Genomic DNA, 24,106 nt, shown 5'->3' with positions numbered 1-24,106 from the left:
GGGCCAGCGCTGGTTGGCCGGTTCGGGCGGAAGTCGGGAGGGTCGGTGGTCCGAAGACGCTGGCTTGTGACAGGGCGGGGTAGAAGGAAGGCCTACATAAAGGTTGCCTCTCCATCCCTTCGCTCCCGGGGACCCTCGGAAAAAACCCAACACCCCGGTCCCGCGGCTAGCCCCTTCCCCCAGGCTCTCTCCGCTCGATTTCGCCACCGTTATGTGGGAAGCGAATCCGGTGAGTAGCCGGGCGGGACGGGGCGGACCCAATGGGCGGGGTTGAGGCGAGATGGGAGGGAGGGGGTTCCCGGGAACTGCTCCCCCTCACCCGCTTCAGTCTGGGTGTTGAGTTCCGGGACCCCGAAGATCCCGGCCCTTGTGGGTTCTAAAGTCTCTGGCCTCTTGAGCGGTAGAGATGATTCCGTGGGATCCCCAACGCATTATTTCTTTCTGTTACAGTTATTTATTTGACTTGCTGTGGTTTCTCTGCCTTCCGCCCTTCACTGTCTTTTTAAACTTTGTGTTTTGCTTCCTGATCGGAGTTACGGGGTTTGGACCTGTTACTCTTCCTTTGCATCAGGTGTACCTGCCAGTCCCATCCGTCCAAAGCGAGGGGGATTCGACCCCCCGTGTCTTGAATGGGCCTAAGAGGAACCATCAGTACTCCTTTTCCCTTCTTGGTGGACAGTCATTTCAAACTTGGGGGACTGAGTGTATGTTCTAAGCCTCTAGATGGGGAAGTTCTTAGATTTTTTTTTTTCCAGTGGCCAGAACTGATAACCCGGGACTTTTCAACTGCAAGTCTTGTCTCTCTCTCTCTTGTTGTGTCTGCACGTATTTTTGTCTGCTTTGCTTTTTATACATTTATTTAATGTGCCGCCCTCAAAGAGTGGAATCTGTTTGCCGAATATTCCATTAATCTCTTGTTAGAGTTGAAATCGCCTAGTAACATGGCAGACGTACACTATATACACCGTACGAGTTGACCGTGGAAATGGCAGAATCACATTTTGCCAAATTGTTGAACTGTGTGAAACTACCTCCTATGCTGAGATAACTGCCCAAATTTACTTACAGCCCCGTCTACATACTTGCAACAAGTCTTTTGCTGTAATCAACACTTATTTTTTCCCATTTCTGGAATATATTGCCAGATGAGTTGGAGAGTTTATCGGTTAATTCTGTTATGTTTTTTAACTTTTTGGCCAGTAGCAACTAGTCTTTTGGTCCACACCTGTTGGTTGTACATCCCAGCCCATCATGTCATCATCTAAGATGTTTGTCGTTGTTCGTACATATAATTGTGCAGTGTCAGGCCTCATCAAAGAAAAGTGATTGCTGGCATTTGATTTTAGCAAAAGTAATTTAGGATTATGAGAATGTGCTCTCTGCTTTTATATTCATTTTCACTGTCATCAACCGTCTTCATTTATATCATTATATGTATATGTGTGCATGTATATGTGTACATTTGGTGTGTGTGTATTCAATTTTTACTAACAGTCCCTTTTGTCTTGGTTTCTCTGTACAAACTTTCTAGTCACCGCAGTATATCTTGCTCAAATTCTTCACTATATGGTAAGCTCTAGATGGGCAGGGATTTTTGTCTGTTTTGTGAGGATTTTTGTATCCTCAGACTAGAGAACAGAGCCTGGCACTTAGCAGGCACTCAGTAAATAATTGTTGAATTAATAAAGGTGATTGGATTAGGACTAGAGAGAGTCCTTGGCTCCTACTGTTCACTCTGCCTCCTCCGTCACATATATAGTAGCATCTGCTGTTGGCTTATTTGTAAGTTTGTAAGGATTATAAAGATACTAGTGAATGTCTCATATATTTAGTTTGCTATATCATTATCTCATTTCTTTGTTTCTTCTGACATCACCCTAATGATTTTGTTTGATTTCGGTAGAGCAGACTGACTTTTTTGTTAGTAGTGGTGAACCTTCCACATACAATCCCACATTTTTCTTTGACTTTTATCATGCCGTCTTAGTATGTCTTAATGCTACTGTTTTTTTACTAGTACTGGTTTTCTTCCGATGAGCATATGAATCCCATCAATAAGGACAGTTTAGTTATTTTAATTTTTAATTTTTTAATGTTTATTTATTTTTGAGAGACAGAGTGTGGGGGGGGGGCAGAGAGAGAAAGAAAGACACAGAATCTGAAGAGGCTCTAGGCTCTGAGCTGTCAGCACAGAGCCTGACGCGGGGCTCGAACTCACAAGCCCTGAGATCATGACCTGATCCGAAGTGGGACGCTTAACCGACTGAGCCACCCAGGCGTCCTGAGGACAGTTTAGCTTTTGAAAATACAATCAACATCTGTATTTGTGTTTCTCGTGTAATTTATTATCTTATATCAATACAAGAGGCATCTGGACAGTTTGTCCAGCTGTGGTCATGGAATGAAAATTAATTTTAATGTTACCCTAAGCCAAACACATTGGGAATTAAAAAAAAAAAAAAAAACCCACAATGTATCCTAAAGATAAATGCAGAAGACTTTTGCATTACACAGTTGAATTTACTATAAACTGAAATTCCTGTTTACCATTTCTTGCCATTGAATGAGATAATAAATTCTGCTTTGTGAAGAAAGGCCACTGTGAACTGCTTTAATTGAAGTCTTCTGCCTCCTTTCTCCCTGTATATGTTTGGTAGCATATATGGCCTTGATAGACCACCTATGAGCTACAGATATGCCTCCTACTGCAAATACACCTTCAGCATGATACTGTATTCTACTCACAAGTGGCTTTGAGATAATGTTACACTGATGCTGGCCATGGTAATACTCCAAAGCAGCTGCCCCTTCCAAACGAAAAGTCTCCGTGACATAGTTTGAGTGTGGAAAATCACCACTGAGCTTGCAACATTTCCTCAGGGGGGAAAACTACGAGATAACTAAGGAGTTATAAATAAACTTTGTCTCAGTACAAAATTTTATTTTATTTTTCAAGACAGTCATGAGGTCAGTGCTATCTACTCAAGCTTTTCACTGACCAGGCACCTTGAGGTAAGCATAATGTCCCTGCCAAGGCAGATCTGGTTGACAGAAGCAGCAGGCACACTCAGTTCTGATATGAGCTCTTGGCAGTTCTTCATCCACCTGGGGGAGGTAGCCCTTGACTGATGTCCCCCAGTTTAAGAAAGGGGCAAAGTCGCAGAGAGGAATTGCCTTTCTCTGCACCTTTGTCATTGTCTTCTTCCTCTTTTGCAGGGTTGGAATAAGTAACCACTGTTACGTATGAAGGAGTTTCAGTTTCCCTCCATCACACGGAGAAAGGAAACTGAAAAATGACAAACATCTGTGAGGTTACAACCCCATTTATTACAGTATTAAGACCTTACTTTCAATGATAAACTCTTCCATAATTCCTTTCCACATATTACTCATACTGTTAGGATCTGATGAGTTAGCTAAGGGAGGAGAAAATGATTTTCTCAAGGTCACACAGGTGAGTGAGCAACACAATTATATTAGTGCCCACGTCCTGTCTTATGAGGTGGTAGCAGTGGTAACATTTGTGTGTTGGTGCAGTGCTTTACCTGCTGAACCGTCTTTTTCTCTGTTATTTTATGTTCACAGCTGCCACCAGACTCACTTGGCACTGTGATTTTTATCTTTCCTTCTCCTGTCAAACTTCTTGAAAAAATAGTCTTAGGCTTTTTGTCATTCTTATTCATACCTCTGCTCTGCCAGCCCCACCTCTGCCCCTAACACCTTACTGGCTAATGGTCACCAAGAATTTTCAAATCTACACATACAGAAGCGACCTTTATGCCTCCAGCCTCTTCTTTCTGCAACATTAATGCACTAGGGGTGTTTCTCAGGAGTCTTTTTTATTCTCCTGGGACTGTATACTCGTTTGGATTTCTTTTCCTTTCTGTGATTTATTTCTGAATAATAATCTTAACTGCACTGCCTTCTTCTACCCCTGAAATGTTTTACTGTTAACCTTTGTTTTCTCTTAGCACATCTTTTTTTTTTTCCTTGTGAGTTCTAAGGCTTCAGATATTACTGTAGTGAATATGCCTGCCAAATGTACATTTTCAGTCCTGAGCCTATTCCTGAGCCAGGTCATGGACACCTCTACTGGTTGTCTCTCTGATAGTTCCAACTATCAACTATAGGTCAGAACCAGACTACCAGAGAAACCAATCATTGATTCATTATTTCACCCACTCAACAAATATTTACTAAGTATCTACTACATATAAAACGTTCTAGACACTAGGGAGGAGGATTACAGACATGGATCAAGTCAGAGTCTGCCCCTAGGGGTCTTGCAATATGATTTGGGGGAGAGAAGGTGATACCAGAGCATACAGGGGACTAGGAGGGTTTAGTAGCGTAAGTTACATTTGAGCTAGGTGTCAAAGTTATAGAAGTGGTCTTATGGGAAGGTGAGGAGAGCAAAATGACCATAGACCACCAAGGTGAAAGAGAACAACAGGTACAGTTTGGATAATGGAGTGAAATGGGAAGAGTGCATACTTAATGAGTAGAGTCTCAGTATGGGCATTTTGAGAATGAGGATGAAGGGGTTGTGGGTGGTGGTGACTAACATCTGTGTATTATCTCTTCTGAGTCAGGCAGCGTCCCTCAGGCCTGGGGGACGATGGAGGTAAGATTTGTTCCTGGAAATGGAAGTTCTATAGTGAACATAGTGTCTATGAAGATGTGTTCCTAGATCAACAGACAGTCATGGGTTCATATACTGATAATCTGTATGTTGGCATTCTTTGTAATCGTCCTAGTAGTGGATTGAGTTAAGCTTAGAGAGTAGTGTGACGTGCCAGTGTTTGGTGGCTGAGGCGGTGGTAAGCAAAGTATATGCACACTGAGTTTATCTAATACCCGTGCGAGGTAGGAATTAAATCATTATCCTCACTTTTTTAGTGACGATACTAAGTCTCAAAGTTTGGTGAACTTTTGGAATAAGGACGGAAACAGGTTTTAAATTTAGGACTTTCTGGCTCCAGAACACATACTCTTGCCAGTCGGACTTAACATATGGGATTTCAAGTGGGTAGAAAAGGACCTGTGTGAGGCGACTGGGTGGCTCAGTTAAGTTTCTGACTTTGTCTCAGGTCATGATCTCACAGTTTGTGGGTTCAAGCCCTGCATTGGGCTGTCTGCTGTCACCACAGAGCCTGCTTTGGATGCTCTGTTCCCCTCTTTGCCTCTCTCTGCTTTCTCTCTCTCTCTCTTGCAAAAATAAATAAATTTTAAAAAGAAAAGAAAAAAAAGAAGAGTGGTGTCTGGGTGACTCATCGGTTAAGCAGCTGACTTCAGCTCAAGTCATGATCTCACAGTTCATGAGTTCGAGTCCCGCATTGGACTCTATGCTGACAGCTCACAGCCTGGAGCCTGCCTCAGATTCTGTGTCTCCCTCTCTCTCTGCACCTCCCCCGCTCATGGTCTGTCTCTCTCAAAAATAAATAAACAGTGCAAATTAAAAAAAAAGAAAGTAAGAAAAGAAAAGGACCTGTGAGGAAAGTCACAGGGAGTTGAGATAAGGAAAGGTTCCTGAGTTGCAGAAAATCATGAACTTTTTGTGACACAGACTCTCATGTGTTTAGAACTTGTTTCTAGTGGTGCAGCACCTGAGCACGAGTAGGGAAATGATACAGCCTCCTCAGGATTGGCACGGCACATGCAGCACATGGCCGAGGAAATGAGTCGAATGTTTTTTGGCGTCTCAGAGTTTGGTATACAGGCTACAGGCAGACATTTGCAACAGGTTTGAAGGATGGGGTGAGGGGAAATGCTGAGTATGACCCACCTGTTCTAAAATTCTCAAGCAGAATGTTGAGGCCTTTGGTTGATGCAACTCACCCCCTAAGAGTTAGGTCTGTTTTTGAAATAGTATCTGATAGCACTCATCTATTTATTGAGTACTTAATATAAGTCAGTCAGTTCTATGCCTCTGCACTTACAGTGGTGAACAAAACAGACTAGGCCCCAGCCCTCATAGGCTTGCAGTGTAGTGAAGGGAGGCATTAAGCCAATAATTAATCACACAAGTAACATTTAACTGCAACTGCAGTAAAAGCTTTGAGAGAAAAAGAACAGTGAGGGTGCCTGGGTGGCTCAGTCAGTTAAGTGTCCAGCTCTTGATATTGGCTCTGATTGTGATCTCATGGTTCCTGAGATCAAGCCTAGAGATGGGCTTTGTGCAGACAGTGCAGAATCTGCTTGGGATTCTGTGTCTCCCTCTCTCTCATGTCCCTCCCCGACTCATTCTCTCTCTCTCTCTCTCTCTTAAAAATAAATAAACTTAAAACAACAACAACAACAATGACAATGTATCATAGAGGGAGCTAATATTAGATTGAGAGACCGGGTAAGTCCACTCTGTGAAAGTCACTTTTACAGCAATCTGAAGGATTGAGCAAGAGTCAGCCAGGTGAAGGTTGGATGGGAGGCCAGGAGGGCTATTTAGACAACAGAAATAGTGTGAGCAGAGACCCTGAGACAGAAAGGAACTTGGTGCCTCAGGCAGAGAGAAGCCATGTGTGGCAGGAACCCAGTGAACCAGGAGATGAGGCCAGTAGGTAGGCAGGAACTAGCCAGGCATGTTTAGAATTTTGAATTTTGTCCTTAGAGGAGTGCAAAGCCATTGAAGGATTTTATATAGGAAGTGGCATTATCATATTTGTGTTTTAAAAAAGACCATTCTGACTGCTGTGGGGAACATGAGTTATGTATTAGGGAGGGTGTTAGGCAGAACAATGACCTCCCAACATACCTACATCCTAATTCCTAGAAGTTGTGAGTATGTTAGATTGCATAGCAAAGGGGAATTAAGATTGCTAATCAGCTGACCTTATGATTGGGAGATTGGTTATTTGGATTATCTAGGTGGACCCAGTGCAATCACAAGCATCCTTAAAAGCAGAAGAAGGAGACAAAAAAGCCAGAGAGAGATGTTACTATGGAAGAACAGTCAACATTGTTGGCTTTGGAGATGAAGTAAGGGAGACACAAGGCAAGGAATGTGGGTAGCTTTTAAAAGCAGGAAACGCCAAGGAAACAGATGCTTTCCCTACAGCCTCCAGAAGGGAATCAGGCCCACGGTGATTTTAGCCTAGTGAGTTCCATGTCAGACTTCAACATAGGTGTGAGGTAATAACTTTGTGTTGTTTTAAGCCACTGAGTTTATGGTAATTTGTTCCCTCAACAATCGAAAATTAATCCAGAGGGGCATCAGAAAGGCTGTTGGAAGACCACTTGGGGATCTATAGTGTAGTCCAGGGTGAAGTTGAAGGTGATCTGGACTAAATCGATGGTAGTGGACAGAGAGAGACAGAAGTGGATCAGTTCATGCTGCGCTTTGGATGAGGAGTGACAGATTTCTGGCATGGGCAGCTGGGAGGAACGAGATACTTTTCACTGAGATGGGGAGACTGGGAAAGTGGAAGTTGTGGTGGAGATCAAGAGTTTGGTTTTGGGCCTGTTCTAGGTTTAATGTGCCTGTGAAGCACTTAAGCAGGAAAGTCAAAGAGGCTATTGGCTATTGGGTAGTTGGGTCCGGAACTGAGGAGAAGACTGAGCTAGAAATGGCATTTTGGACTTAATCTATGTGGATGGCTTTTAAAGTCATGAGAGTAAGTGAGGCTCCTAGGACAATGTTTCTCAAACTTTGAACACCCATGCAGATCACCAATTTTAAACAAGAAAGTAGTATTTAAAAAATTGTTTTCAGTATTGAAAAGGATGATATTGGGGCGCCTGGGTGGCGCAGTCGGTTAAGCGTCCGACTTCAGCCAGGTCACGATCTTGCGGTCCGTGAGTTCCAGCCCCGCGTCAGGCTCTGGGCTGATGGCTCAGAGCCTGGAGCCTGTTTCCAATTCTGTGTCTCCCTCTCTCTCTGCCCCTCCCCCGTTCATGCTCTGTCTCTCTCTGTCCCAAAAATAAAAAATAAAAACGTTGAAAAAAAAAAATTAAAAAAAAAAAAGGATGATATTTTTGCAGCCTCTTACAAAGTATATATCTGTCTTGTTGACAGATAGCTTGAGATGTAGGTTAGATCCAGACACTCTGAATTGTCCCCCCTGTATTTCTACTAAATTAGGAGACTCCATGCTATAGTTAAAGATTGTCAAGATTTGCAACTGGTACTTGCTGGCTCTGTCAGATGTTTTGGGATGCCAAGACCAAACACAGACTGAGAAAGTATGAGATTTTTCCCTGAAGACTATTCCTAATGCTCCATCAGTTGCCAAATTGACACACTTAAAAGATTAAGTAACTGTAGGGGTGAATGTTTCAACCAGCCTAAATGTTTGGAAGATAGGAGCAAATGGATTCTTAGTCATTCTTTGAGTACTTCAGTCTCTGGAAAGTATCTGTTGGTGTTTTGTTGTAACATTTGGATGTGTTCCTTATATATCCACAAGCATAAAATCATTCTCACTTTGCTGAGTGAAGAAAGCCATCCAATTCTGGGAAGGAGTCACACCTTAGCAATTCAACCATTTGCAGCATAGTTTCGTGACCAGCAAATCTGGTATCTTATTCTCCTTATTAAAAACTGAGATATTTTGGCCTTGAAGTAATGGTTCAGGTTAGTTAAGCTGCTGGGTGTATTTTAGCTAAGCAGCCCTCTGGAAATCAGGAATGGCTATTAGTATTATCAGCATCACAAAGAAATATTTTTATCTCGTCTCTCCCTGTGGAAACTCTTGTCAGCACTTTTTTCCTTGACACCCTTTACACTCGAGTAGGAAGGGTAATTTTGCAAACACTGCCATTTCTTTCCACACAGCCAAGAGCACATACTGAGTTGTAAAGATTTGCTGACACTCAATTTTCATTATTTCCTTCAACACTCAGTTACAATCAGGAGGCATATTGTTGACTTCTAATTGTTCCATGTGTCTAAAACGCCTTTTAGTAATGCAGCAACACCTTTTCTTGTTGTTTGTATAGCTCATGCTCTGTCGGTTTTGAGCGGGGTGCACCTTTTCCAGCCCACGTCACGGCTCACAAAAGCATCATCGTCTAAATGAAAACTGTCTTCCCTTGTGCCGTGAGTTTTCACTGATAAGCAGAACAAAAAGTTATTGAGTACTTCTACCTCATTACAGCGTACATATACTACACGGACCGATTTGTGTTTTTCCCCAAGTAGTTTGTTCAGTTTTAAAACAAAATATATGCTGAAACACTCATGTGATAATAATTGCTCTCTCATATCATGTGCCATTGATATTATGTGACTTCCAGCAGAGTCCTATAATAAAGAAATTTTGTCAATAGCTGTTTTTTTTTTTTTTCCCCCACAATTAAATTGGGCATTAAATTTGGGCTAACAGCTTCTTAGGAATATTAAGACCTTACTGTTTTAGCTGAGGAATGCCTCTAGTTTTGGTCTCTTCTCTACCCTGTCAACAAAGTAAATTGATTTGAGGCTTTCTTTGAAGATGAGGTGAAAGTTCACTTGGTTCTACACCACCATATTTGCTGAACACTAGCAGATGCGCACTGATCAGCAGAGACTAAACATACTGACATAGCAAGTTGGTAACTTTAAAGAAATCCATGAAAATCACTATTACTCATGTATTTCAACTTTACAAAATGTATATGAGCAAATTTCTTTAATTTTTCCTCTGAAAATGCCTGTGAACTACTTCATGATTCTTGAGGACTGACCATGTTTTGAAGTTGCTGAGAAAGACAAGAAAAGGGGCTAGGACTGAGTGAGCCCACAGAACCTAAAAGTTGCAGGCGATAGATTTTGTGGCGAAAAATGTAAGACAATCTAGAAAGTATGATTTCATGGAAATCAAGAAAAGAGTAATTCAGGACAGAGGGTAAGCTGTGGAATGTTACAGAGAGGTCAAGTAAGATGAGGACTGATAAAAGAGCCTAGGGTTTAGCAACATGAAGCTAGGATTGGAAATCCTCACAAGTCCAGTACATTTGTTTGCTTGTTTGTGATGGTGGCAGGAGGTATTGGGCCAGAAGCTAGAGAAACTAAATTAGAGTGGATTTTACAGTGAATGGAAAGGGAGGAAATGAAAAGGTGTGTATAGCAAAGAGTTCTAGTTAATCCACCAGTGGAGATAAAATGGAATCCTAAAAGTGTACTGAATCCAAAAGAAGATAGAAAAAGATGAAAAGGGAACAAAAACAAAAGGAAAAAGTAAAAAGCAAATGGCGAGATGATAAACCTAATATCAATAATCATACCATAGTAAATGCTGTAAACGCTTCAATTAGAGGACAGATTGTCAGATCAGAGTAAAAAGTAAGACCCAACTCTAAGCTGTCTACAAGAAACACACTTTGAATATAAAGATGCAAGTAGGATAAAACTGAATGGAGAGAGATCTGTGATGCTGACAGCAGTCAAGAGAAAGCTTGAGTAGTATATTAAAGTGGGTTTCAAAGACGATGATATTAGAGTAAAGAACGTCATTTCCTATGATACAGAGGTCAGTTAATCAGTAACAACCCTAAACATTTATATACCTGATAATAGAGCTCCAAAATACCTGAAGCAAAACTAATAGAACTGTAGGGAGAAACAGACAAATCCCATTATCGTTGGAGACTTTACTACTCCTCTCTCAATAATTGCCAGAATAAGTAGATAAAAATGAGCAAAGGTATAGAAGACTTGAACAATACCGTCAGTCAACCAACTTGACCTAATTCACATTTATAGACCATTATACTCAACAATAGCTGAATACACTTTTTTTTTTTTTCAACTATACAGGGAACATTTCACAAGATAGACCACATTCTGGGCTGTAAAATAAGTCTCAGTACATTTAAAAGAATTCAAGTCATATAAAGTATGCTATCTGATCAAAATGGAATTAAATTAGAATTCAGTAAAAGAAAGATCTGTAAAACCCACAAGCGTCTGGTAAGTAAATAGCACTTTAACCTATCGGTCAAAGAGGTAGAAAGTATGAAGGTAACAGATCAAACTTGTGATAAGCTGCTATAACAGTACTGAAAGGGAAATTTATAGCTAAATTGATGCCTATATTGGAAAAGAAATGTCACAAATCCATGACCATAGCTTCCTCCTTAAGAAACTAGAAAAAGAAGAGCAAATTAAACTCAAGCTGGAGCAAGGAAATAAAATTTAGAGTGGAAATCACTGAAATGAAAACAGAAAAATCAATGAATGCAGAAGCTGGTTTTTTTGTTGTTGTTGTTTTTGTTTTGTTTTTTTTTTTTTTTTTTTGAGGAGCATCAATAAAATTGATAAACTTCTAGCCAGACAGATCAGGAGAAAAAGAATACAAATTATCAATATTAAGAGAGGTGACATCACTACATATTCTACAAACATTAAAGGGTAGTGAGGGAATGTTATGAACAATTTAATGTTAAAGACACAAACTACCAGAGCTCACTGAAGAAGAAATAACATGAATAACCTAAAATCTATTCAAGAGTTCAAATTTATGGAAAAGGCCTACCCACAAAGAAAACTCCAAGCCCAGATGGTTTCTCTGGTAAATTCTAACAAATATTTAAGGAAGAAACAGTACTAATTCTGCACAAGCTTTCAGAAAATTGAAGAGAAGGTTATACCTCACAACTCATTCTATGAAGCTGGCATTACCCTGATACCAAAACCAAAGACATTATAAGCAGCTAATGAACACGGATACAAAAATTTTAAGAAAAATTTTAGCAAATTGAGTCTAACAGATAAGAAGGTTGATGCATAATTACAAAATGGTATTTATCCTCAAAATGGAAGGTTGGTTTAATATTTGAACAGCAATCAATGTAACTCACCATATAAACAAACTAAAATAAAAAAAACCCATATGATCATTTCAGTGTATTCAGAAAAAGCATTTGGCAAAATCCAGTATCCCTGATAAAAACTCTAACCCAGGAGTAGAAGAGAACTTGCTCAACCTGATAACGGATGGGCAGAAAAGGGCTAACTCAACAGGCCTGGGGTGCTCAAACTGTGTACATTCTCAAGAAAGGCCTGGGCTCTTAAAATAGTTTGTCTGATGAGTATATTTGCATGCCTGAGATCTTGAGCCATGCTATCCCAATTTATGTAGATAGTTTATACTGGCAGTGTGATTTATGGTGAACATTTGCTTTCTCTCTGGAGGTCTGAAATGTCCGTAGCTGAGGTCAGTCACATAGGGTGCTAAATGCTTACGTGACTAACTCCTAGTAAAAACCCTGGACATGTAGGCTCAGGTGAACATCCCTGGTTGGCAACCCTTTGTACTTGTTTTCACATATGGTTGCTGGGAGAATTAAGTGTGTCCTATGTGACTCTATTGGGAGGGGACACTTGGAAGCTTATACATTTTCCTCTGGACTTCATGCACTTTTCCCTTTTGCTTATTTGACTCTGTATACTTTTACTGTAATAAACTGTAACCATGAATAGAACAACTTCTGAGTCCTGTGAGTCCTTCTCCTGTGAGCCTGAGGGTGATTGTGGGAACCCCTGACATAAGGGGCATCTACAAAAACCTGTGTCTAATATCAAACTTAAGAGTGAAAGACTGAATACTTTCTCACTTAGATCAGGAACAAATGATGCCCATTCTTTATTCATCATTGAATATGCACTGGAGGTTATAATCACTGCAATAAGGCCAGAAAAAGAAGGCATGAGAAATAGCAGTCATCTATATGCTAAAACAAAGTAAGGCAATCTGTATCTCTCTATCTCTAGAAATGCCTGTATAGAAGATCTGATGGAATGTCCAAAAACCTAGAAGTAATAAGAAGGTTTAGTAAGGATGCTGAGTACAGGATCCATGTACAAAAAATAATGTACCTCTATATATAAGCAACATTCAACCAGTATTGAAATTTTAAATGCAATTCCATTTACAATAACAAAAAATGTGGAATACTTAAGCATGAAGCTTGCATAAATGATGTGCAAACCCTATACACTGAGAACTGTAAAACATTACTGAAAAAAAGGTAAAGAAGACCTAAAACAAGTCAATAGATATGCCTCAGGGTGCCCAGGTGGCCCAGTCTGTTAAATATCAGACTCTTGATTTCAGCTCAGGTCAGGATCTTACAGTTTGTCAGATTGAGCCCCGCCTTGGGCTCTGTGCTGACAGTGCAGAGCCTGCAGAGTTCTCTTGCTCTCTCTCTGCCTCTCCCCTGTTCACGCTCTCTCTTTCAAAATAAATACATAAATGTTAAAAAATAAAGAAAGAAAGAAAGAGATGTGCCTCATTCATGGGTTGAAATTCTCAACATTATTAAGATGGCAGTTATCTCCAAGTGGGTCACATACTACACCATCCCAATCAAAATTGAAAGGACCTAGTAGAGCTAAGCAATTCTGAAAAAGAACAAATTTGGAACACTAACACTACCTGATTTAAAGATTCATTGTGAAACTGCAGTCATCAAAACTGTAGTATTAGCAGAATACTAAGATAGAGAAAATGATTATTAGAATAGATCAGAATCCAGAAATAGACCCACCAACATAGATACTGATTTATTGTTTTTTAATAAAAGGATTAAGTGGAAAAAGGACAGTTGTTCGATGTTTGGTCAGAGGTTGTGTTTAAGCCTCTTGTGCCAGTGGAGGTTTCCACTCTGTGTTGATCCCTCCATATGCAGCTTAGGAAATGTTTTCAAGTCTGTCCCATGACCTGCTCTGATCATTCCTGGGTAGGTACAGCCTGGTGCTTGTACACAGCCTTCCTGACTCTCATGGTTAACTGTAATCCCAGGAGGGCTTTCCTTGGTTATCCCTGTTTCTCTATATTAAACTTCCGTATGCTCTACCATTTGGCTTGTGTCGGAGCTTTGGGCCTCTTCATTGCTTTTCCTGGATATTTCCATTATTTTCAATAACGCTCTTTGGCATGAGGTTCTCTATTTTCTGTTCCAAATAAAGTCAGTCCCCTCAGAGACATGGAGCTCTTTGTCCCTACAGTGTGCCTTTCCCCCTCAGTAGAACCCTGTTGCCACTATACCTGTGGCTTGGGGTGGGAGTGGCTTTTCCCATAGTGATTGATACCTGGTCTTTGGGTGGAAGGGGTGTTGGTAGCCCCGGGTCTTCTTGACTTACTCCTTCTGACATGGAACTTCCACCTTATGAGTAAACTAGGGTGGTAGCAATCAGGGCTCAGTATCTCTAATCTACTGGGCCTGGAGTAGAGTTTCCACCACATGAGCTAGGACTGGGTGGAGGAACCAGGAGGTCCATCCCATCTATGGCCTGCCCAGAACCTCTAGGCTGAAGGGGATGAGAAACACCAACAGCCTGCCCCTTCCAGGATGAAACTAGCCCAGGACTAGGATATGGAGGGAAAGGGAACCCCTGTCTTCTTCTCTGCACAGACCTGAGGTAGAGCTTCTGTAACAGAGTGCTGGAGGAATGGGGTAATGGAACAGATCTTGGCTCAAATGCCACACTCTCACCTGTTCTGAGATTTAGTAGATTTTTTCTGAATAAATGTTTCTCCATTTGCTATATGCCCTTAGAGACTTTACATGTTTTTGTTTGTTTGCTTTGGTTTTTAAAATGATGCTCACCAACTAAAATGCAATTTTGCTGGGAAGGCCCACTGAACTCCTTACTGTGTCATTCCAAAAGCTCCACCTTGTTTTTAAGCTTTTAATAGCAGGCTTTGGATCTTTGGATCTTCTTCTTAGACAAGAAGATTTCTTGTCTCAGAGACAAGAAAGTTTTCATTACCAAATATGATTTTTCTGAAGATACTGTGTTTATACTAATATTTTGTTAGCATTTTGTTCACTGTAATATTTTATTCACTGTAATAAACTTATCAGAAATCTTTTAACTGGTCTGGAAGATGGCATTATTTTTCTCCTATAGACTGGGATTTTGATGTTAAATTACTTTTCCACACAGCCTTTCTATTTGATGACCCAGATTGACTATTCCCAGGTTCCATATAGTCTCTTTGGATAGATAGCATTATAGACAGATTCGACCAGCATACCCACTGCACTTGAAAATTTATAAAATGCTTTTCCGGTTTATACTAGCTTCTTTTCTTCATAGCCTGGTGTGCCAGAAGCATCAATCCTGCCAATTAAAAACTGAACATTGGCATGGTAGCTGAACTAATTTGTTCAGCTAGCATTTATTAATTGCCTACTCCACGACAGACAGCTTGCTCACATTCCTCGTATTGCCTATTAATGTGTTCTAATATAGGTCCATTATTACTATGGTTAATGTATTGTGAAGTTATTAATTTAAACTTGGCTTACTCTTTGAGCCTCGTTATACAGAATAGCCCTTCCTTTGGAGGAGTAACTTATTGTAGAAAACTATAAGACTTAGTCTTATGAACTAACTCTTGGGAAAAAGCCATAATGTCTGAGAAGTAAAGCAACCAAATTAAGCTTTCACAATAGAGGAGAGAAGGAGCAACTGTCCATATATGAAAATGAAGCCATCCACGTTGGCAGTTTAGGGAAGAACTGATGCTCAGGAGGTCTTGGGTGTTTCTTTAATCTCCTTTGTACTGCTAACTCTATGATTCTGTTTTTTACTTTGTTTTTTTGTTTTTGTTTTTGTTTTTTTTTTTTTAGTTTCAAGGTTTTGTTTTGTTTTGTTTTTAGGTCTATTTTTTTGAGAGAGACAGAGGCAGCGTGAGTGGGGGAGGGGCAGAGAGAGAGGGAGAGGCAGAGAATCCCAAGTAGGCTCCCTACTGCTAGGGCAGAGCCGGACATGGGGCTCAAACTCATGAATCTGTGAGATCGTCACCTGAGCAGAAACCAAGAGTCAGGTGCTTAACCTAAGAATGAAACAGGCGTCCCTCAAGTTTTTATTTAAATTCCAGTTAGTTAACATATAGTGTAATATTAGTTTTAGGAGTAGAATTCAGTGATTAATCACTTACACCCAGGGCTTATCACAACAAATGCCCTCCTTAATACCCATCACCCATTTAACCCATCCACCGCTCACCTTCCCTCAGTTTGTTTCTCTGTTGTTAAGGGTCTGTTTTATGGTTTGCCTCTCTCTCTCTCTTTTTTTCCCCTATCATCATCTGTTTTGTTTCTTAAATTCCATATATAAGTGAAATCGTATGGTATTTGTCTTTCTCTGACTGACTTATTTTGCCTAGCATAATACACCCTGGCTCTATCCATGTTACTGTAAATTGCAAGATTTCATTTTTTTTTATTACTGAGTAATATTCCATTGTGTGTGTGTATCTATGTATGTTTGTTTGTTTATTTATATGCACATCACATCTTCTCATTCATCAGTCGATGGACATTTGGCTCTTTCCATTAATTTGGCGATTATTGAAAATGCTGCTGTAAACATTGGGGTGCGTGTGTCTGTCCCTTCAAATTAGTATCCTTTGGGCAAATACCTAGTAGTGCAATTGCTGGGTCATAGGATAGTTCTATTTTTAACTTTTTGAGGAACCTCCATACTGTTTTCCAGGGTGGCTACACCAGTTTGCATTCCCACCAGCAGTGCAAGAGGGGTCCCCTTTCTCCACATCCTCACCAACATCTATTGTTTCCCGTGTTGTTAAATTTAGCCATTCCGAGGAGTGTGAGGTGGTAGCTCACCGTAGTTTTGATTTGTATTTCCCTGATGATGAGTGATATTGAGTCTGATGATACTTTCATATGTCTGTTAGCCACTGGATGTCTTATTTGGAAAAATACCTGTTCATGTCTTCTGCCTATTTCTTAACTGGATTGTTTGTTTTTCTTTATAGATTTTGGAAACTAACCCTTTATCAGATATGTCATTTGCAAATGTTCTGAAGGTTGCCTTTTAATTTTATTGATTGTTTCCTTCACTGTGCAGAAGCTTTTTATCTTGATGAAGTCCTGATAGTTCATGTTTGCTTTTGTTTCCCTTGCCTCAGGGGATGTGTCTAGTAAGAAGTTGCTAAAGCCAATGTCAAAGAGATTGCTTCCTGTGTTCTCCTTTAGGATTTTGATGGTTTCTTATCTCACATTTAGGTATTTCATCCATTTTGAATTTATTTTTGTGTATGGTGTAAGAAAGTGGTCCAGTGTAATTCTTCTGCATGTAGCTGTCCAGTTTTCCCACACCATTTGTTGAAAAGATTGTCTTTTTTCCGTTGGATATTCTTTCCTGCTTTGTCGAAGATTAGTTGACCATATAGTTGGGGCCCATTTCTGGGTTTTCTATTCTGTTCCATTGTCCTATGTGTCTGTTTTTGTGCCAGTACCATACTGTTTTGCTCACTATAACTTTGTAAGATAATTTGAAGTCCAGAATTGTGATGCCCCCAGCTTTACTTTTCTTTTTCAGGATTGCTTTGGCTATTTGGGGTCTTTTGTGATTCCATACAAATTTTAGGATTGTTTGTTTTAGCTCTGTGAAAAATGCTGGTGGTATTTTGATAGGTATTGCATTAAATGGGTAGATTGCTTTGGGTAGTATAGAAATTTTAACAATATTTGTTCTTCCAACCCATGAGAATGGAATGTTTTTCATTTCTTTGTGTCCTCTTCGGTGTCTTTCATAAGCATTCTATAGTTTTCAGAGTACAGGTCTCTTTACCAATTTGGTTAGGTTTATTTCTAGGTATCTTATGGTTTTTGGTGCAATTGTAAATGGGATCGATTCCTTGATTTCTCTTTCTGCTGCTTAATTATTGGTGTATAGAGATGTAACCGATTTCTGTGCCTTGATGTTGTATCCTGAGACTTTACTGATACCATATACAACTTCATATATCAAGTTCTAGCAATTTTTTGGAGTCTTTCAGGTTTTCTACATAGAGTATTATGTCATCTGTAAATAGTGAAAGTTCAACTTTTTCCTTGCTGATTTGGATACATTTTGTTTCTTTTTATTGTCTGATTTCTGAGGCTAGGACTTCCAGTACTATGTTGAATAACAATGGTGAGAGCAGACATCCCTATCTTGTTTCTGATTTTAGAGAAAAAGCTCTCAGTTTTGCCCCAGTGAGGATGATATTAGCTATGGGTCATTCATATATGGACTTTATGATGTTGAGGTACGTTCCCTCTATCCCTACTTTGTTGAAGGTTTTTATCAAGGATGGATGCTGTACTTTGTCAAATGCATTTCTGCATCTATTGACAGGATCACATGGTTCTTAGCCTTTCTTTATTAATTTGGTGTGTCATGTTGATTGATTTGCAAATACTGAACCTCCTTGCAGCCCAGGGATAAATGTTACTTGATCCTGGTGAATGATTCTTTTAATGTACTGTTGGATTCGATTTGTTAGTATTTTGTTAAGAATTTTCGCATGTATGTTCATCAAGGACATTGGCCAGTAATTTTCTCTTCTAGTGGGATCTTTGTCTGGTTTTGGAATCAATGTAATGCTGGCCTCATAGAGTGAGTTTGGAAGTTTTCCTTTCATTTCTCTTTTTTGGAACAGTTTGAGAAGAATAGGTATTAACTAATCACTTAATGTTTGGTAGAATTCTCCTGGGAGGCCATCTGGTTCTGGACTCTTGTTGGTTGGGAGATTTTTTATTACAGATTCAATTTCTTTACTGGTTATTAGTTTTTCAAATATTCTATTTCTTCCTGTTTCAATTTTGGTAGTTTATATGTTTCTAGGAATTTGTCCATTTCTTCTACCCAGTTTGTTAGCATATAATTTTTCATAATATTCTCCTTTAATTGTTTGTATATCTGTGGTGTTAGTTGTGATCTCTCCTCTCTCATTTGTGATTATATTTATTTGGGTCCTTTCTCTTTTCTTTTTGATAAGTCTGCCTAGAAGTTTATCAATTTTATTACTTCTTTCAGAGAAACAGCTCCTGGTTTCATTGATCTGTTCTTCTTGGGTTTTTTTGTTTGTGTCTCTATCATTTATTCCTATTCTAATCTTTACTATGTCCCTTTTTCTGCTGGCTTTAGGCTACATTTGTTGTTCTTTTTCTAGCTCCTTTAGATATAAGGTTGGGTTGTGTATTTGAGATTTTTCTTGTTTATTGAGTTAGACGTGTATTGCTATATACTTCCCTCTTAGGACCACTTTTGCTGCATCCCAAATATTTTGGATGGTTATGTTTTCATTTTCATTTGTTTCCATGTATTTTTTAAATTTTGTACTTAATTTTCTGATTAACCCATTTGTTTGTTTTCGTAGGATGTTATTTAGCTTCCATGTATTTGTGGTCTTTCCAAATTTTTTCTTGTGGTTGACTTCAAGTTTCATAGCATTGTTGTTGGAAAATATGCATGGTATGATCTCGATCTTTTTGTACTTATTGAGGGCTGATTTGTGACCCAGTATGTGATCTATCCTGGAGAATGTCCCATGTGCACTCAAAAAGAATGTGTATTCTGCTGCTTTAGGATGAAATGTTCTGAATATATCTGTTAAGTCCATTTGGTCCAGTATGTCATTCAAAACTATTGTTTCCTTGTTGATTTTCTGCTTAGATTATGTGTCCATTGCTGTGAGTGGGGTGTCAGAGTCCCCTGCTATTACTGTATTATTATCAGAGTTCCTTTATGTTTGTTATTAACTATTTTATGTATTTGGGTGCTTTCAAGTGGGGGTGTAAGTATTTACAATTGTTAGATCTTCTTGTTGGATAAACCCCTTTATTATGATATACTGACCTTCTTCATTTCTTGTTAAAGTCTTTGGTTTAAAATCTAGTTTGCCTGGATGCCTAGGTGGCTCAATTGGTTAAGCATCCAACTCTTGGTTTTGGCTCAGGTCATGATGTTGCAGTTCGTGAGATTGAACCCTGCCTTGGGCTCTGCTCTGGTAGCACAGGGCCTGCTTGGGATTCTCTCTCCCCCTCTCTTTGTGCCCCTTCCCTGCTCACACTCATTCTCTTTCAAAATAAGTAAATAAACATTTAAAAAAATGTCATTTGTCTGATGGAAGTATGGCTACTCTGGCTTTCCTTAATGTCCTTTAGCATGATAAATGATTCTCTATCCCTTCACTTTCAATTTGGAGGTGTCTTTAGGTCTAAAATGAGTCTCTTGTTGGCAGCATATAGATGGGTCTTGTTTTTGTTTTTGTTTTTAATGTTTATTTATTTTTGAGAGACACGGAGAGACAGAGCATGAATGAGAGAGGGGCAGAGAGAGAGGGAGACATAGAATCTGAAGCAGGCTCCAACTCTGAGCTGTCAGCACAGAGCCACATGTGGGGCTCGAACTCATGAACCATGAGATCGTGGCCTGAGCTGAAGTGCTGAAGTTGGACGCTTAACTGACTGAGCCACCCAGGCACCCCGATGGGTCTTGTTTTTTTTTTTTTTTTTTAAATCCGTTCTGACACCCTGTGTCTTTTGCATTTAGTCTATTTACATTCAGAGTGATTATTGATAGATATGAATAGTGCCATTGATTTACTTGTTAAGTCATCGTTTCTGGAGATTTTCTGTTTGTTTTTTTTTCTAGACTTTTTTGCTTTTGGTGTTTCTTTCCCACTCAAAGAGTCCCCTTCAATATTTCTTGGAGGGCTAATTTAGTGGTCATGAACTCTTTTAGTTTTTGTTTGAGAAACTCTTTATCTCTCCTTCTCTTCTGAATGACAACCTTGCTGGATAGAATATTCTTGGTTGCATATTTTTCCCATTTAGCATGTTGAATATATCATGCCACTCCCTTCTGGACTGCCCAGTTTCTGTGGAGAGGTCTGCTGCTAACCTTGTTTGTCTTCTCTTGTAAACTAGGGATTTCTTTTCCTTGCTGCTTTTAAAATGTTTCCCTCATCTCTATATTTTGCAAATTTTACTACGATACGTATTGGTGTTGGCCTGCTTTTGTTGATTTAGATTCAAATTCTCTGTGCCTCCTGGAGTTGGATGTCTATTTCCTTCCCTAGATGAGGGAATTTTTCAGCTGTAATTTGTTCACATAAACCTTCTACCCCCCTTTCCCTCTTTTCTTCTGGGACTCCTATGATATGGATGTTATACTTTATGAAGTTGCTGAGTTCTCTGAGTCTACATTCATGATCCAATATATTTCTTTCCCTCTTCTTTTCTGCTTCGTTATTTTCCATAATTTTATCTTGTTTTTAAATTCTTTTTTCTTTTATTTGAGAGAGAGCACACGCCAGGGAAAGAGGTAGAGGAGACAGGGAGAGAATCTTAAACAGGCTGCATGCTCAGTGTGGAACCCTATGTGGGGCTTGATCCCATGACCCTTGGATCATGACCTGAGCTGAAATCAAGAGCCAGATATTCAACTGACTGAGCCACCCAGACACCCTGATAATTTTATCGTTCTGCATTACTTATCCATTCCCCTCCTTCTTCCATCCTTGTGTTCATTACATCCTACCAGTTTTCCATCTTGGCATTTTTATTTTGGCCTGACTAGTTTTTAGGTCTTATCTCTGCAGTAAGCGACTCCCTGGTGTCTTCCATGCTTTTCTCAAGCCCAGCTAGTATCATTATGATTGTTGCTTTAAATTCTGAATCAGGCATATTACTTACATCTGTTTCGATTAGATCCCTGACCATGACTTTTTCTTGTTCTTTCTTTTGGGATGAGTTCTTCTATCTTCGCATTTTGTCTAGGTCTATGTCTTCTTCTCTGTGTTAGGGAAGCCTGTTATGTTTCCTGTTCCTGAGGCTTTTTGAAGAAGAGGTCACATAGTGTCCAGGTCCTTGTGCTTCAGGGAGTTTCTCTGGTGTGTGCTGTGTGCACTCTGCTTCTGTGTCTTAGCTACTCTATCCTTCAGACTAGTCATCTGCAGAGGCTCTCCTTATCTACAGTAGGCAGTGTTTGGACCTTGACCAGAGTGTGGCAAATTTTAACTGGGTGTGCTCTGGTCTCCTTGTTAAAAGAGACCAGATCCTATTTCCACTAAAGCTAGGGCTTTGCAGCACACTATGGTCAGTAGACTTGGTGGGGTGGGGGGTGTTTATGCTGGCCTTCTGGGGGAGGGGCCCACTACTCTGGTTCTCAGGCACACTTGCCATAGTAAAGAAGCACCTGCAGAGTGCACGGGAGTGGAGCTTGGTGTAAGCAGTTTAGGTCACCACTGTTGGCACTGTGCTGTTACTGAAGTTAGTTTATGCTGTGGGACAGGGGAGGGAAATGGCACCAGCCCTCTCATTCACACTGGAAAGGGGAGTTTGCAACCACCGCTGTCTGGGAAGCCCTCCCAGAAGAGCAAACAGTCTCTCTGTTTTCCAAGTGTCCCTGAGATCCCTGCCTTCACCCTATGTCCCAGCTATCTGCCTACACAGCAGTACAGTGCACCTGTGTTGTATCCCAGGCAGGCCCACTGAGTTATAAAACTCTAAACTTTAGGGACAGTGTGGCACAGACGTGCACTGGTCCTCTGGAGAAGGGTCTCACTGGGCTGGTGCTGGTTTGTCTCAGAAAGGCAGTGGCACTGAAGTGCAGGAGCTTGGAGTTTAGAGTAAAGCACAGCAAAAACCTGGTGCCCAGGTTAGCCACCCTCAGCAGGTGTCTCTGCCCTTATGCTAATAAATGGGGCAGTGCAATGGCACCTGCTGGCTATTTTGTCCCCTGAGAGGCACCACCACCTCTCCCAGATGTGCTCCAAGAAGGGAGAACCATTTCTCCCAGTCCATCCAGGGGATCCTCAGATCACACTGTCTGCTCCTGGGCCTCTGCCCTGCTTTCCCACAAGAGCACCACAGTGCCTACCAGGCTCCACACCAGCCACAGTGCAGACTTCGAAAACTTCAGTCTTTGAGCCTCACTGGTTATAAAAACTCGCCATAATCAGCCCCTCTTGTTTTCCCAGTCAATGACTTTGGGAAAGTGTTTTCCTTGTATGATTCCCTCTGTGCTTTTCTTTCTTTCTTTCCCTCTTTCTTTCTTTCTTTCTTTCTTTCTTTCTTTCTTTCTTTCTTTCTTTTCTCTCCCTCCCTCTCTCCCTCTCTCTGTCTCTCCATGACCATGGCTCCTTCTCCTCTGCAGCACCTGTGATCCTTCTCTCCCCCAAACCATGTCTCTGCACCTCCTACCCTCCACAGTGTGGTCTCTTCTCTCCCCCTAGTTGTGCAGTTTGTTCTGTCCTAAGATCGATTTCTTGGGTGTTCAGAATGATTTGATATTTGTCTAGCTGTGTTCGAGGGGTGAGGCACGCCTAGGGTCCTCCTGCTACTCCACCACCCTAGCCCCCCCACCCCCCACTAACTATGATTCTAGACAAAATAACTGCATTTTCCCTGCTTGATTTTTTCTCTAACTTTGATTGGAAGATAGTGACTTTTCCTGCACATGGGGTTGTAAAAGACAAAATATTTTGTGGAATTTGAAGTGCTTTAGAAATGTTCACTACAGTGGCACCTGCCTGTAGTGATGCCCTCTCGAAAATAGGGATAAATATGAGTCTGTCCTAGGTCCCACCTAAAGCTATTTATGACAGGAAATTCTGGAAGGACTTTGGTAAAGTACTTACATTTGTAGCCTGGCTTAAAGTGTGATCTTTGGAACAGTGTGACATAGCAGAGCACAAGTGATGCATGTATACTGTGTAAAGGGTATTTTCTGTTTCCCATTTCTTGTTTTTATTTCCCTCTTCTAGTAAAAAAAGATAGAACTCCTAAGCCAAATATTTACCTTAACTATTACCTTTAAACTCATCTTTCTAAATTTTGGGAGTTACTTTCAGAAGAAAAAATAAATTTAGGTCATTCTTGCTTTCTCACAGTGGAACGAACAAATGATGTGAACGATAATAGAAGAAAGAGCAGGAGCTGGAATAGTTAATATGAACAATTGATCTTAAATTTTAAACCATTGGCTTTATTTTCTGATGAAAGGTATAAGGCAAATAGTGGGTACTGTACCTGAAGCTCTTGACCCTAGGGTGTTGTATTTTTCATTTCTTAGCAGCCAATCAACTTTAAAACATGAAGGAAAAATCCACAAAATAATCGTAAAGCATTCCTTGGAGAAGTTTCCAAACATGAATAAAAAATAACAAGCCCCCTTCATTGAGCTCAGGTACTGTACTTGGTACTTTACTGCATTATCTCATTCATTTCTAACAAGAGCCCAATGAGGAAGGAGCCTTTAATCTCCATTTTATGAAGCAGAAACTGTGGCCTAGACGAGGTAATTAGAAACTTATCCTAGGTTATACAGCTTCTGGATACAGGGTGGACCATCTTAAGTAATGAAATTTAAAACAAATGTTTT

General features: G+C 40.2%; 1 protein-coding gene across 4 annotated transcripts in view; it reads left to right on the top strand.

The window, feature by feature from the left end:
- PARP11 (poly(ADP-ribose) polymerase family member 11) overlaps positions 1-24,106 on the top strand; it is a 68,154-nt gene that overhangs the window by 20,932 nt on the left and 23,116 nt on the right. The window contains exons 1-2 of one of the 4 annotated variants that reach the window (XM_015061427.3): positions 7-229; positions 8,935-9,034. The exons of 1 other annotated variant lie outside the window; for it this stretch is intronic. In XM_015061427.3, the coding sequence (XP_014916913.2) occupies positions 9,011-9,034 (24 nt within the window). In that variant the 5' untranslated portion in view covers positions 7-229; positions 8,935-9,010. Of the gene's footprint in view, positions 1-6; positions 230-8,934; positions 9,035-23,797; positions 23,912-24,106 lie in introns of those variants that run through there. 2 more of the 4 variants (XM_027074072.2, XM_015061428.3) reach the window with 2 other exon arrangements.

Source organism: Acinonyx jubatus, chromosome B4, assembly GCF_027475565.1.
Source record: "Acinonyx jubatus isolate Ajub_Pintada_27869175 chromosome B4, VMU_Ajub_asm_v1.0, whole genome shotgun sequence".
Lineage (NCBI taxonomy): Eukaryota > Metazoa > Chordata > Mammalia > Carnivora > Felidae > Acinonyx > Acinonyx jubatus.
This window is presented reverse-complemented; position numbering and strand designations above follow the sequence as displayed.